Source organism: Crocuta crocuta, unplaced genomic scaffold, assembly GCF_008692635.1.
Source record: "Crocuta crocuta isolate KB4526 unplaced genomic scaffold, BGI_CrCroc_1.0 scaffold457, whole genome shotgun sequence".
Taxonomy (NCBI): Eukaryota; Metazoa; Chordata; class Mammalia; order Carnivora; family Hyaenidae; genus Crocuta; species Crocuta crocuta.
In genome coordinates, this window is record NW_027531318.1 from 7,386,242 (window position 1) to 7,401,172 (window position 14,931).

General features: G+C 38.5%; 1 protein-coding gene across 1 annotated transcript in view; it reads left to right on the forward strand.

The window, feature by feature from the left end:
- Positions 1 to 14,931, forward strand: part of MPP7 (MAGUK p55 scaffold protein 7) — a 204,076-nt gene that overhangs the window by 98,975 nt on the left and 90,170 nt on the right. The window contains exon 5 of the mRNA XM_077771770.1: positions 9,442 to 9,573. Coding sequence (XP_077627896.1) covers positions 9,442 to 9,573 — 132 coding nt within the window. The remainder of the gene's footprint in view (positions 1 to 9,441; positions 9,574 to 14,931) is intronic.

Sequence of the window (14,931 nt, forward strand, 5' to 3'; positions counted from 1 at the left end):
CAGCTCAGAGCCTGGAGCCTGTTTCAGTCTGTGACTCCCTCTCTCTCTGACCCTCCCCTGCTCACGCTGTCTCTCTTTCTCTCTCTCTCCTAGAAATAAATAAAACATTAAAAAAAAATAAAAAAAAAAAAGAATGGGATGGAATAGCTAATTAGTAAGGGATTACACTGGATGGAAACTGGTCTTTGCCTCAAGAAGGAGGTATGATTTTAGATGGTATTCAGCACCGTTGACTATAGCCTTATAATTGGATATTGAATCTGTATTACAGTGAAAATATTTTAGATGAATATTTTTTAAGCTTTTTGTAATTATATAGCCATGTGATAAAAGAATGGGTGGGAAGTCAGATTGAAAGATGTATTTTTAGGAAGTGATGTGTGGGAAATGGGTAAGGTTGCAGACACATGACGTCACGATTGGCAATTTCTTGTTAGCCAGTCTTGGGGGGGAAAAAAATCTTCCTTTCCATTTTGACCTAACATTTAACATTGATTTCTTTGAGATCTTTTATATTAACTACCATCAGTTCGAATTTCACTTTTTATTAGTAATAACTTTAAGAAGTCATTTAGTAAACTAAAATATTTGCTTTTCTTTTTTTCAAAGCAGAAGCAAGGTACAGTAAAGTATCAGTTACTTTGAATACTGTTTTTAATTTTGTAGTGGTTAAGGGAAGTAATTATTTGCTAGTTAAAGATGGCTGTTCCATTTAAAAAGTTGAGTTCACAGTAGTGAAAAGAGGCCTGAAGTATACCTCTAAAGAAATAATGATTTTTGTCAACACACGTAGATATATACAACTAAATATAGCACCACTAGGAGAAGGATACTACATGCATCCCAGAGATTTGCCAGCTCTTTTTTGAAAGGTTTTAAAAACTTTCTCTGATTATTTATAATGTCGCTAGAGTCAGATCAATCATTCATTCATTCATTCTCAAATGTCCCATGCCTACTTTGTGCCCAGTCCTGTAGATACAACTTGCAAAAGATATGTAAAGATTAACACAGCTGACAGGAGAAATGTTGGGTAAAAGGACGCATAGAAATGCTGTGGAACACAAAGGAGGGAGGTAAATCTAAATTTGGGAAGAGGGGAGGAAGTTAAAGAGAACTTTGCCGAGGAAGTGACATAGGAACTGAGCCCTGGAGCTTGGGTTCAAGGTCACCAAAAAAAAAAGGAAGAGGAGCGAGAGATGAGTCAGGGGTGGGATGTGAAAATCAATGTTTTAAATAAGGTGAGTAGCATATGAAATCCCATTAAGAAAGTAACTTGTTAAGTTTGAGGATATAAAATAAGTTCAGTATGGCTGAGCGGTAGCCTGTGGCAGAGAGAAGGAGGCAGGAGTTCAGAGCTAGACAAGGGATCCTTTGAGTAGGGGGGCCATATATGTCCCCGTTTACCCAGGAACGGTCTCTTTTGTGCCTCTGGTCCCAGCATGACTATTAATAGCTTCTTTCCCATTCAGTTGTTTCCTTCTTTAGATGATAAATTAACATGGCCCCCCTTATTGTGAGCATCTTAAAAAGTTTGGATTTCATCCTAAGAGCAGTTGGAAAGCCACTGAAAGGCAGGTGACACAGTCGCTCTCATGAGCCTGTGGAAATAATCCAGGCGAAGCATGTTATGGCCTTAGTGTAGGATGTCAGGGGATGGCCATGGGGGATGGGTGGAACTGGATGTAACTTCAGTACGTGGTATTGGCACAGTTGGTTGGTTCTTGGGAAAAAATATATATCTAATGTGTATTGTATATAATGTAATATATAATGGATTCCAACCAGATTAAAGATTTCAGTATAAAAAATTGAACCAGGGGCGTCTGGGTGGCTCAGTTGGTTAAGCGGCTGACTTTAGCTCAGGTCACAATCTCACAGTTTATAGGTTCGAGCCCTGCATCGGGCTTCATGCTGACAGCTCAGAACCTGGAGCCTCCTTTGGATTCTGTCTCCCTCTCTCTGACCCTCCCCTGCTCACACTCTGTGTCTGTCTCTCTCTCAAAAATAAGCAAACATTAAAAAAATTTTAAAACAAATTGAACCATAATCATGGGATAAAGAAGAAACATTCACAACCTCAGGAACAGATGTACAGATAGACATACACACACAGGAAAGGTTAAAAAAAAAAAAAAAGTCCATGACTGAAGTGAGAAGAAATTATTTCTTTATAAAAACAATTTATATTTGTCTGTAATAAGGTGTGATAATTTGCTACTTTGGCTTTAATTTTACTTTTTACGAGGGACTTGATACAGACTTTTAAAAATAGGAAGTTTTTTGATAAACTTAATCGCTTGTGGTTCGAATTCAAACTATAAAGAAATAGAAGTTCTTTTTTTTTTTTTTAATATTGTTATTTATTTCTAGGAGAGAGAGAGACAGCGTGAGCAGGGGAGGGTCAGAGAGAGAGGGAGTCACAGACTCTGAAACAGGCTCCAGGCTCTGAGCTGGCAGTCAGCACAGAGCCCGACGCGGGGCTCGAACCCACGAACCGCGAGATCATGACCCAAGCGAAAGTCGGACGCTTAACCGACTAAGCCACCCAGGCGCCCCAAGAAATAGAAGTTCTTATCTCCATCGCTTTGTTAGTGAAGATGAGCATCGTGCCATATGTTTAGTGACTTTTTATTTTGCCCATGAACTGTGTGACCTTTCAGGGATAGCTCCTGTTCACTGGCTGCATTAATTTCCCTTTTTTGCATACAGAAATATTACATATACATTTTTCCACTTTTTTTTTTTTGCACTTTTAACATTTTGATATTTTGTGGACTTTTTTTTGGAGCAACATAATTATCTAACTTCTCTTTTAGAGGTGGACATTTCTGCCTTTTGTTGTTGGTTTTTGGGGTTTTTTTTTTTTTTTTTTTGCTATTTAAACAGCACTGTAATGCACATCATGAGTATTTCAGAATTTTATTGGGTCAGTAAATTGCTGGATTAAGATATCTGTGCATTTGAAATTTCAGTAGCACATGACAATTACCCTTAGCAGTGACCTGGACAGGTCATCTCCGTGCACACTGCCGGCCGTCATGCATGAGAAGGTCCTTTCCTCCATGCCCTTGCAAGCCCTGTATAATTAATTGTTCCTTTTTCAGTTTTGCTAATTGATCACCACTGGAATAGATGTCAGTGCTTTTCCTGTACAGCTTGTTGTCCTGGAGTCTCCAATAGTTAGGAAGTGACTTGTCATTTTTTAACAGTTGTCTCACATTGAAGGCTGTCAAAGATGTAAAGATGATACCAAGTCCTGAAATGTCTCAATCGGTCAGTTAACATGTACAAACAATAAATAATAATTACGCTTATTACTCAGTAGTGGTTACAAAATCCAGTCTTACTGTCTGAATCTTAGAGTAAAGAAGCATCAAAGAAACAACAGATGGTGAGAACAGGGCAGTGGGATAGTGAATAGCACAGGGCCTCAGTAGAAATGATAGTGGGAGCTTCCTGTGGTGATGGGCGGCGGGGGGGAGGACCAAAGCAACAGTGTTAGCCTTTTGGGGCACTGGGGAAGGTATAGGGCTCTCTACAGAGACTTTGTTTCTTGGGGAAGCAAAGAGTCCTTAGTAAATAAGATCCACTCCTAGGCATCGCATGACCACATCAAAGGCAAATCCACCTCTGTGAGTCCTCATTCAGAGATTCATATTTTGATAAAACAGTGAAGTGACATCATCTCTAGAGCATGATATTATAATTTAGGAAGTTGGGGAAATTTTGGTGGGTTTTAAAAAGGCAATAAAATAAGATTTGTTGAAATTTTCAGCTTTCCAAAACATGCACTTACAAGAAATTACTCAGTGCCTGAGCATGTAGAATGGATGAGACTTCATTAAAGCAGGCAGAAGGGAAAAGTTAAGCTTCCTTCTGGAGGAATAAGTCAGTGTTACTCATTCTTATGAGTTAGACACTTAATTCTGTGGACCTGACAGATACTTAGAACATAGAATTAACTCCAGGGGGTCCAAAGCAGTGAGAGCCTGTGTGCCTGATGAGTTACAAGGCCTAGTGTTCAATTTCCTGCATATTCTTCTGAGCAACAGGTAAACCCATCAGTTGTGATTGGGGTGATTATGGCATATGGAAATACAATTTTCTTATTTAGGTGTGTTGCGTTTCAAAAGGACAATCTGTATATTGAAGAATAAAGTTAACCACAGTTAAAACAGGAAAATAGAATACAGTTACTTTTAGTTCAAAATAAAAATTTTGCTAACCAAAAATACTTGTAAAGCAAAACTATTAAAATTAGGAGCCTAGTTTCTATAAATCTTAAAAATATATTTTGGAATCCAGACACAGAGATGAATCCAAAGCTAAAGAGGAAAAAATACATAGCTGGTTTATTAATATTGCCTATCAACTATAATAATCATTTATTTTAGATGTTTATTAGCAATCTCTATTAGAGTTAATTATGTGCAAGATGGTTACCATAGATACCCAGATAAGGGACATTTCTGATGTTCTTCATTCAACTCTTTATAGACCTATATTTCTATCTACTGTCATTCCTATCTTTCTGTCTGAAATACTTCCTGTACCATTTCTTGTAATGCACGTCTTCTGATGATGAATTCCTTCAGCCTTTGTATGTGTTTAAAAAGTCTTCAATATCCCTCTATTTCTAAAAGATATTTTTGCTGGGTATAGAATTTTCGGTTGATGGTTTCTGAGTATTTTAAAGACATTGCTCTTTTATCTTGTAGCTCACGTTTCTGAAATGTGTTGTCATTATTATAATTTTTCTTTTGACTGATTTTAAGCAATACTGGTTCTTCTTTCTCACTGGTTTTAAGCAATACAGTGTTGTTTATTTTATGCTTTTTGTGCTTAGATGTGGATAGGGGCTCTTTTCCCCCCCATCACATTTGGAACACTTTCTGCCATATTTCTTCATATATTTTTTTAGCACCTCTCCTTTCTTTTGGAGATGTCAATTGGGTGTATATGAGTTGTCCTACGGCTCAATAATGTTCTGTTCATAATTTTTCACTATGTCTTCTCTTTGTGTTGTTTCATTTTAGATAGTTGATAAACTGCTTTACAAGTGTTAATCTCATCAGTGTTCTTTTTAAAACATTTCATACATTGTATGTTTTATCCCTAGAAGTTTGATTTGAATCTTTCTTGTACATTGCAAGTCTCATTTTTCCGCCTTCCATCTAACTTTTTAATCATTTGGAATATAGTGATAGTAATTGTTTTCATTCCTTGTCTGCAGTCTGTCTGTGTAATTTCAGGATTTGGTTCCATATGATTCTATCATCTATGTAATTTTCAGGGTTTAGTTCTATAGTGTTATGTTTTTCTTCATTATAAGTAGTATTTTCTTCTATCTTCACATGCCTGATAGCTTTTGTCAGTAATTGATTCTCAGTATGAGTTTTACTTTGTTCGATGCTGGATGTTTTTATACTTTTATCGATAATATTCTTGAGGTTTTCTCTCTGGTATATAATTAAGTTACTTGCAAATGTGTTGATTCTTCAGAGTCTTGCTTTTTAAGCTTTGTTGGGTGAGATCTTAGCCGTGTTTAATTTTGGGCTGAGTATTTACCACGATTAAGACCGTATTCTTCTCTTCACTGTCCTCAGTGACCTGTGAATGCCAAGCTTTTCTCTGCTGTTGGAAACAGGAGCTCTTCCTGCCCTGTGTGAGCTTTGGTGGTTGTTCCCTGTAACACAGAGTTGCTTAATCTTGGAACTGTTGACATTTGGGGACTTGAAAATTATTTGGGGGGGGGGAGGCGCTGGCAGGGGAGGCAGGGGATCATCCTGTGTGCCATCAGATGTTTAGGAGCCTCCCTGGCCTCTATGCACTAGATGGCAGTAGCATCCCCCACACTGAGCCAGCCCAAAATATCTGCAGACACTGCTAAGTGGCTACTAGGGAGTAAAACTGTTCTCAGCTAATAAACACTGCTCTAATCCTTTCTGGTAATTTTTTTGTATGTATGGCTTGGCTAAGAATTCAAGGGAGACATCCTGAAGCTCTCCAGAGCCCGGTGTCCTTCCCACTCTCTTCTCTTTCATAGTCTTGAGACACCGAGAACTTTACTTCCTCATTCTCCCAGCATTCCCAGCTCTATTGCCTCAACTTAGGGATACCAGTGGGTTCCACCTGGAACCTTCTCCCCCAGCACAGCCAGCAAACTCTGGGCTTGAGACTCACATTTGTTTTCTTTCTCCCAGTGATCACTGTCCTTCATTGATGTCCAATGTCTTAAAACCATTGTTTCTGGGCACCCGGGTGGCTCAGTCAGTTAAGCATCTGACTTCGGCTCAGGTCATGATCTCGCGGTTTGTGGGTTCGAGCCCCCCATCAGGCTCTGTGCTGAGCTAGCTCAGAGCCTGGAGCCTGCTTCAGATTCTTTACCTTCCTCTCCCTCTGACCTTCCCTGCTCATGCTGTCTCATTCTCTCAGAAAGAAATAAAACATTAAAAAAAATTGTTTCATTTTTTTTTTTAAGTTTTCTGTTTTTTAGTTATTTTCCAGTGGCGTTCATATTAACTTCATCTTGGCTCTCCTCCTCATTCTTGAATGATGATGCCTTTGCTAAATACACAGTTTGGGGCTGGCTGTTATTTTTTTCTAAGCATTTTTAAGATAATTTTAACTGGCTTCTAGTTTCCATTGCTGCTAATCAGTTAGCTGTCAGTCATTTTGTTTGTGTTTCCTTTCTGATGTTTTTAACATCTTCTCTTTGCCTTTGGCGTTCTGTAGTTTTGCTGTGATGTATCAAATCTTGGATTTCTTTTCATTGTTCTGCTTCCTAATAAATACATTGGGTTTCCTGAATTTTCAGACTCCTTCTCTCATCATTTGTCAAAAATTTGCAGCCATTATCTCTTCAGATATTTCTTCATCTTGGTGTGTTCATGCCTTGACTTTGAAACTCAGATCAGATACAAAAAACGCCAGCCCCAAAGGAAAAAACATTAATTAGGCTCATTAAAAATTTGGATTCCTTGTTAATCAAAAAACGTAAGAAAGGGAAAGGGAAGCTACCAAACATGGGAATACATTTGTGGCATATGTAACCAACAAAGGCTTGGGTCCAGTATATTATAAAGAATTCTTACAAAACAGTAAGAAAAATACAGATGGAATAGAAAAATGTGTGAGGATCTTGAACAGGCATCTCACAAAAAGGTTTCATTAGTTATAAGAAAAATGAAATTTCAACCATAAGAAGATACCACTATGCATCCAGAAATGCCACATTGAAACTACTAATGTAAGGGGCACCTGGTTAGCTCAGTCGGTCAAGTGTCTGACTTTGGCTCAGGTCATGATCTCATGGTTCGTGGGTTCTAGTCCCACGTCAGGCTCTGTGCTGACAGCTAGCTCAGAGCCTGGAGCCTGCCTCAGATTCTGTTATCTCCCTTTGTCTCTGACCCTCCCCTGCTCATGCTCCCTCTCTCTCTCTCTCTCTCTCTCTCTCTCTCAGAAATAAAACATTAAAAATTAAAAAAAAAAAAACTAATATAAGATGTTGGGGCTCATGTGATACAACTAGAACTCACTTAAGCTGTCCATAAGAGTACAATTGGGACAGGCACTTTGAACCCATGACCCAGTGACCCAGTGAACACACTTAGAACCCATGACCCAGAGTTTCCTCTCTTAAATACAGTTGACCTTTGAAAAATGCAAGGACTTAGGGTCACTGACTTCCTACATGGTTAGAAATTTGTGAACTCCTGTATGATTTTTGACTCACCGAATTAAAAAAAATTTTTAATATTCGTTTATTTTTGAGAGACAGAGAAAGAGAGAGAGAGAGAGGTGTAGAGCATGAGTCAGGGAGGAGCAGAGAGAGAGGGAGACACAGAATCCAAAGCAAGCTCCAGGCTCTGAGCTGGCAGCACTGAGCCCAAGGTGGGGCTCGAACTCACAAACTGTGAGATCATAACCTGAGCCAAAGTCAGTTTCCCGACTGAGCCACCCAGGTGCTCCTTGACTCCCCAGAATTTACTGATAGCCAACTATTGACTGGCAACCTTACCAATAGCAAAATATTTTGTGTTATGTGTATTATATACTATATAATTCTCCAATAAAGTAAACTAGAGAAAAAAATGTTAAGAAAATTATGAGGAAAAGAAAATGCATTTAGAATACTGTATTGTATTTATCAAAAAATATCTGCATATAAATGGACCCATGCAGTTCAAACCCATGCTGTTCAAGGGCAACTATACTTAACCCATATAGTGTGTGTGTGTGTGTGTGTGTGTGCGCGCGCGCGCACATGCATCAAAAGATAGGAAACATCAATAGCAGCACTATTTATAATAGCCAAGAACTGAAAGCATTCCAAATGTCCCTCAAAGGCATAGTGGGTAAAGAAAATGTGAAAATCTTGGAAAAAATGGACCATAGGGGAATGCAGCTGGACCACTGAGAGGCTATTGCAATTCTCCAGGTAAAACACGATGACCTCAATGTCCTAGATCAGGTGTCTCCCAAGTTTTCCTGAAAAAAATGATCTATTGCTTCCACTCAAGTTTTTGCTCTTACAACATGATAGCAGCTATAGACAATAGATAAATGAATGAAGGACATGACACAGTAACATTTCATTTACAAAACCAGATGGCATAGTTTGCTGGCCTCTGATCTCGAGCTGAGAGAAGAGAACACGTTTTAGGAAATATTTAGGAAAATTTAACAATATGGATTGGGTGTTGGGGAGTGTAGCATGGAGGAGAGATGGGTTTCAAAGATGACTTCTAGGTTTCTGGCTAGAGTAATTTATGGAGTGTGGTGGAGTTGGTAGAGAACGAATTAGTTATAAGTCTAAACCCCACTCTCCTAAAACAGTTGTGACGTGTCAAGGTTGAGTGGTTTTCTGGTCTTTGGTCCAGAATGAGTGTGTTTTGTGGAGTTTTAACCACCATGACAGTCATACCTAGAAAAACGGTTATTTTATTCTTTTATACACATATTAGTTAACCTACAACAAATGAAAAGGTGAGAAAATAAGAGAGGAATGCAAGTCACTTGCATTGGTCAGCTCCTTTTGTGTGTTCTGCTAAAAGTAGGAAGGGAAAAATAGTTTTTTCAGACTCCTACTGGCTCATTAACAATGTACCTATCACCTCCTTCTCCTCCTAGCCAAGGTACTAAGCCCCACCCCTGTCCCTAGCTGCCACCCTTATATGGATGAACCAGAGAATATACAGGTGAGAGGACTTGGATGCTGATTCTTGTCCTACATGAGTGGCACAGATGGGGTGGGCAGCTCAGAGCTGCTGTCGGCCGCTCTATGTACTCCCGTTCCTAAGATCCTCTTTTTCAAGTAATTGCCTATTACCACTGTTAGGTCAAAATGGTAACACCAGTTAGTTTGATTTTCCTTACAGCTTGAAGTGTGTGGGATTTTATATTTGATTTGATTTTTTTTCCCAAATTCTTTGATAGGCTTTGCTCTCTGTACACGATATTGTGGCTCAGAAGAATTACGATCCGGTATTACCTCCTATGCCTGATGATATTGACGATGAGGAAGACTCCGTGAAAATCATTCGTCTGGTCAAAAATAGAGAACCACTGGTTAGTTTTGTTCTACAGTTTATGTTCAGACTTGAGTAGATGCCATGATAAAGCCAAATCTGGTGGGGACACACCATTTATTTCTCTCTTTAAAACATAATTTTTCTGTCTTTTTAAACGTAAAAGTAAATAGGGCATATGTGTCTAAAAAAACATTATTTAGAAAAATGAGAAAAAAAGCCAAATAAAATGGAGGCATTTCATTGGTTATAAATAGCAATAATTTGTAAAATGTGACGTTGACATTTATAAAAGAAAGCATACCAGGAGCCCGTCACAGCTGATTTAAGACTAAATGGTGCAACTAAAAGTAATTGCTTATGGCTTTTCTAGAAAGCTGATTTATTTTAAAGTAAAGGAGAAATTAATCAGATGTCTGTTATTTCAAAATGTAAATGTAGGGGCGCCTGGGTGGCTTAGTAGGTTAAGTGTCCGACTTTGGCTCAGGTCCTCATCTCACAGTTTGAGAGCTTGAGCCCCGCATTGGGCTCTCTGCTGTCAGCGCAAATCCCACTTTGGATCCCCTGTCTGCCTCTCTTTCTGGCCCTCCGTCCCCTGCCCCCCCAATAAATAAACGTAAAAAATGTAAATGCACCTATTTATGTTAGCACCAGAATTTATACAATGTCAAATTGCCTCAGGGGGTCTGTGGTGAGCAGAATGATGTTTCCTCACCATGCCCAATGACGTCATGTCCTAATCTTCAGAACCTGTGAAATACTGCTTTAGATAGCAAAGGGACTTGTCAAGATTTGGTAAGGATCTCGTAATGGGAAGATTATCCTGATTATCTGGTGGGCCCCGTGTCATCACAGAGGTTTCTACTGAAGCGGGAAGGGGAAGCAGGACGTCAGAGTTACAAAAAGGAGACGTGATAATAAAAGCAAAGGTTGCTGTGATGTTGCCCTGAGCCAAGGAATCCCAGAAGTTTCTAGAAACTGGAAAAGGAGAGGATCAGATTCTCTCCTAGATGCCCCTGGAGGAATGCAGCCCTGCTGACACCTTGACTTTAGCCCCAGGACCTCATTTTGTCCCTCCTACCTCCAGAACTGTAAGATAACAAATCTGTGTTGTTTTAAGTCGCGAAATTTGTGTGGCACATTAGTGTAGCACATTGGAAACAGGATGTGAGTACGGACGGTCTCCATATTTTGCTGAAACTACATTCAGGAGAAAAATAAATTTCACCATTTACCTGTTGATTATAAATGTGTTGTGGCCCCCCCTCCCCCGCCTTTTTCCCTAATTAAGACATTTTGGTGTTCTTAAAGCAAATAGCCTGGTATAATGCAGTGCTTGTTGGGCACTATCTGAAGTACTTTACTTATGTTATATTTATCCTCCTAGGTGGTATCAATTTTTTTTTTTCCATTTTTATAGACTAGGAAACAGATATGCAAAGAAGTGAAGCAGCTTACTTATCATAGCTAACGAGTAGTAGAATGGAGGTCCAGGCTCTTTAACTTTCGAATACTAGTTTTTTCTTCTACACCATATTGTCTTTCTACTTTTCCCTTATAGTTTTTTTTCGTGTTGCTGTTTTGTTTAAGGGCAACTTTGGTACATTGATAACTGCATCGGACACTCTTACCCAGAAAAATACACAGATCTGTTTTCATGTAATACAAAGGGATTTATTGAGCCCCTGGTGCTCATCCATGAAGGTCCTTGGGCTCCCTGTATTCCTGGTTAAGATTATTTAATGTGGATTATAAGTTTGTGCCTTTCACCGGTGGTTTATAATTCTGATAACCTGAGTATCTCTTGGTATTTATTAAGTAGAAGGTGATATACTTAGCAAGGATAAATAGCATGCAGTTGGGATGTAGAGAGATCTGTCTCAGGGGCTGTCACCATACAGTGACTAATTCTTGGTGGCTTCTGTACAGAAAAGAAATACATTTTTTCATCTTGACAACTTCAGGCACTTAGATAATCAAAAGGCTGACCATCTTGAGGAGTTCAGGAATTCCTTAGTAATAATTTCTTTGATCAGTTCTAATTTTCCCAGAGACCATGGTTTTTGGTGTGCTGGTTTGGTGGGCTAACATTTAAAGCATCACCAGCAATGTTTGTGTCCAGAGCATCTCTTGATCAAAGAAGATCTTCACAATGTTTGCGAAACCAATTAGGCATGCACTACATTGAGATTTTTTTAAGTGTTAACTAGACCTGCCGCAAATTAGTTTTAATTTTAAAAGCAATCCTGGGGCGCCTGGGTGGCTCAGTTGGTTAAGTGCCCAACTTTGGCTCAGGTCACGATCTCACAGTTCTTGGGTTCGAGCCTCGCATCCGGCTCTGTGCTCAGAGCCTGGAGCCTGTTTCAGATTCTATGTCTCCCTCTCTCTCTGACCCTCCCCTGCTCACACTGTCTATCTCTCTCAGAGAAAAAAAAAGTAACATTAAAAAAAGGCAATCGAATGAAGTATAGAAAATAACCTAAAGTTGTGTTATTGTCCTTTGTTACTGAGTATATCACATGCTTTAGCTAATAAGCATGCCACAGTTTAAATAATTAGACCTAACTTTGATATCATCATCCTTTGTTAGCTCTCTTTTGTTCAAGTTTATATAATATAGAATATTTAAAATGAGAATCTGAACTGGGGTAGTGGCAAATGTTACATATGTTTGATTCAGATCAAACACATTTTTACGTCCACAGTGCAGGAGAAGAGAGGAAGTACACCCCCCCTCCCCCCACAGCATTTTTACTTGGGTGGGGAGAAATCCCAAACATTCAGGTAGCAAGGGTAGAAGGAAATCGCATGGGAATAAAAATTTCAAGTTTCCATATGATTGTTTGGAGACTGGAGCCATGCATGTGCCAGAAAGAGGCTAGAGATTTAGGAAAGGAAACCAGGTAAACTTAAAAACTGGTTGAATTGTTAATCTGCTTAAAAATGATTTCTCTTAAGCATGAGACTGTTTTCCGGATTTGTAACATTTGTATATTCAGGGGCTATCTTAAGCATCTCCTGGAATTGTTCAGTTTCTTATTCATGTACCATGGTTTAATTTGACAACTTTGTAATATACTTAATAGCAATTTTCCTTTCTACTTCCTCTCAAATGTGGGATGTTTAAAAATTTTAATACTGTTTCATTTTGATCCATAGTTTTTATTCTGCTTTTTGTCCATTTTACATTAATGAAAAATTCTCTTATCTATTTTTCCATTATTTAAAAATAAGTTAATACCATGAGAGACTCTTGAATGCTGACAAAAACTGAGGACTGAATGATGTGGGGGGAGGGGGGGGTGGGCNAGTTCTAGGTTTTTTTATATTAATTTTTCATATTTAAGGCAATTTAAAGCAATTTCAAGTACTTTGAAGTTATTTTACTTTAAAAAATTACTTTAGTCACTTGTCCTTTGTCTTCCTGCTGAGCCACAATTTGATTGTGTGTTTCTTGTTCAAGGAGCTGCATTTAAAAAAATAAAAAACTTCATATATACAACAACATCTCCATGGGATGAAGAAATCCCCAAATTATTTGTTAGGATTTCTGAGAAGAATATTAAGATTTCAGATGTCATTTCAACCTTGGAATATGAAATCAAGTGAGGAGAATTACTTGTCTAGAACTTTAATTCATCCAGATTTTTCATTAGTGTATTATTTTAGTTATTATAAAGGTAAAGTAGGATTATTGGGTGAATAAATTTAAGGTTTAAAAAGTAGGAAATGGTTATTTTCAATAAACTTTCATTGTACATTTATCAAATGTCACTTGGTATTTGGGAAAGGTTATTAGAAAAGCCACAACTACCAAAGGGGTAGGATGGGGGAGAAGCAGAAGCTGAAAGAAGATTCAATCTAAAGCATCCTTAGGAGAATGACTCCAAGTGGTAAGAATCAGAAATAGTTAAGTTGTGGGAACCATGCTGAAGTAAAATTCTAGTGATTGGATGGTCAGGACATTTTTGGCAAATGATTGAATAGGAAAGGCCATAAGGTTTAGCAATGAAGGGGTTAGTTGATCAGTATTATATAAGAATGTAATTTTGTTTGTTAGATTGAGGTGTAATGTGGTGAAACAAATACCAGGCTTGCATTAGATAACCTAAGTGGGAGGTATTCTACTATCACTTCTTTGTTCTATATCCTTGCAGGACTGAGTCAGTTAGCCTCTCAGGCTGAGGCTCCTTATTTGAAAATCAGGAGATATTCCTCTCTAAGAGTGGTCTGAATATCAACTAGCACATAATGTATTTGAAATGCTTTGTAAGCTTTATGCGTTGTGCAATCATTATATGAATGTTATGTAGAATGATAAGGTAGAAGCTCCAGATGACAGCTGTCGAAGAAGAGGACCATTTCCAGGGAAGAGAGGCAGCGAGCACAGATCATGTAGGTATTTGCAGTGGAAAGGTGAGACAGTGATCATTTGAGAGGAGGGATGGTTAAATGAATTGAGGAAGGAGAGAAAAAGAAAAAAACGGTCAGGATGCAGGGAGCAGAGCCATCCTCCCTCCCGGTGAATTTCGAACAATTTGTATCTGTTTTATCCAGAAATAATTAATAATAAATATTACCTTTTAGGCACGCTTAAGAAAGTAACATTCTATTAGTGAGTGAGTGGATTGCGATCCTAATTTTCAGTTTCTTCCCCGGGTTGTCCTTCTTGCCTCTTTCAAAGAGTGGTGCCCAAACTTTGGTATCCTAAGAATTACCTGAGGTGCTTACTTAAAATACAAACTTCACGACCTCTACCCCCAGAAAGTCTGCATCAGTAGGTTTCATGTGGGACCTGGGAATCTAGATTTTTTTAAATGTCTCAGATGTTCTTTATGCAAATGTTCGGTAGATGATACTTGAAACCACTTTGATTTCAAAGATTCAACCTGAAATCAACAGCGCTCCCTGCTTAAGGAGGTCTGGGGAATATTGGCAATGCTGTAGGACATGCAGATTTATGGAGGGCCTCATGCTGGTGCGGGCTCAGCTGCAGGTCTTCCTTTATAAACCATTTTACAGCAGTAACAAGACAAATGTAACCAGACTTTTAACTTCTCAGTCTAATCCAAAGTTCTCTGTACTCTATTTTTTTTTTTTTTTTTTTTGCTAAAAATCACCTAGAATAAATTCAAAATATTTAGATAAGAAAATATGTAAGTACTAAAACATTAGATACAGCTTTATTTTACTTGTGCCGTCTGTGCCATAGGACTGTAGACTTTTGTACAAAAGATCTTATTTTCATGGAAATATGTTCCACTAGGAATACCTCCAAGAATTGTGATTATCAGGGTTTGGAAAGCAAGATGGAGGTAGAAATCGTCAAGAATGAAGGGATCAAAACGAAGGTTGAGTCCAGGGCTAGTATCATGGAGAAAGTGGGAAATCATTTCTC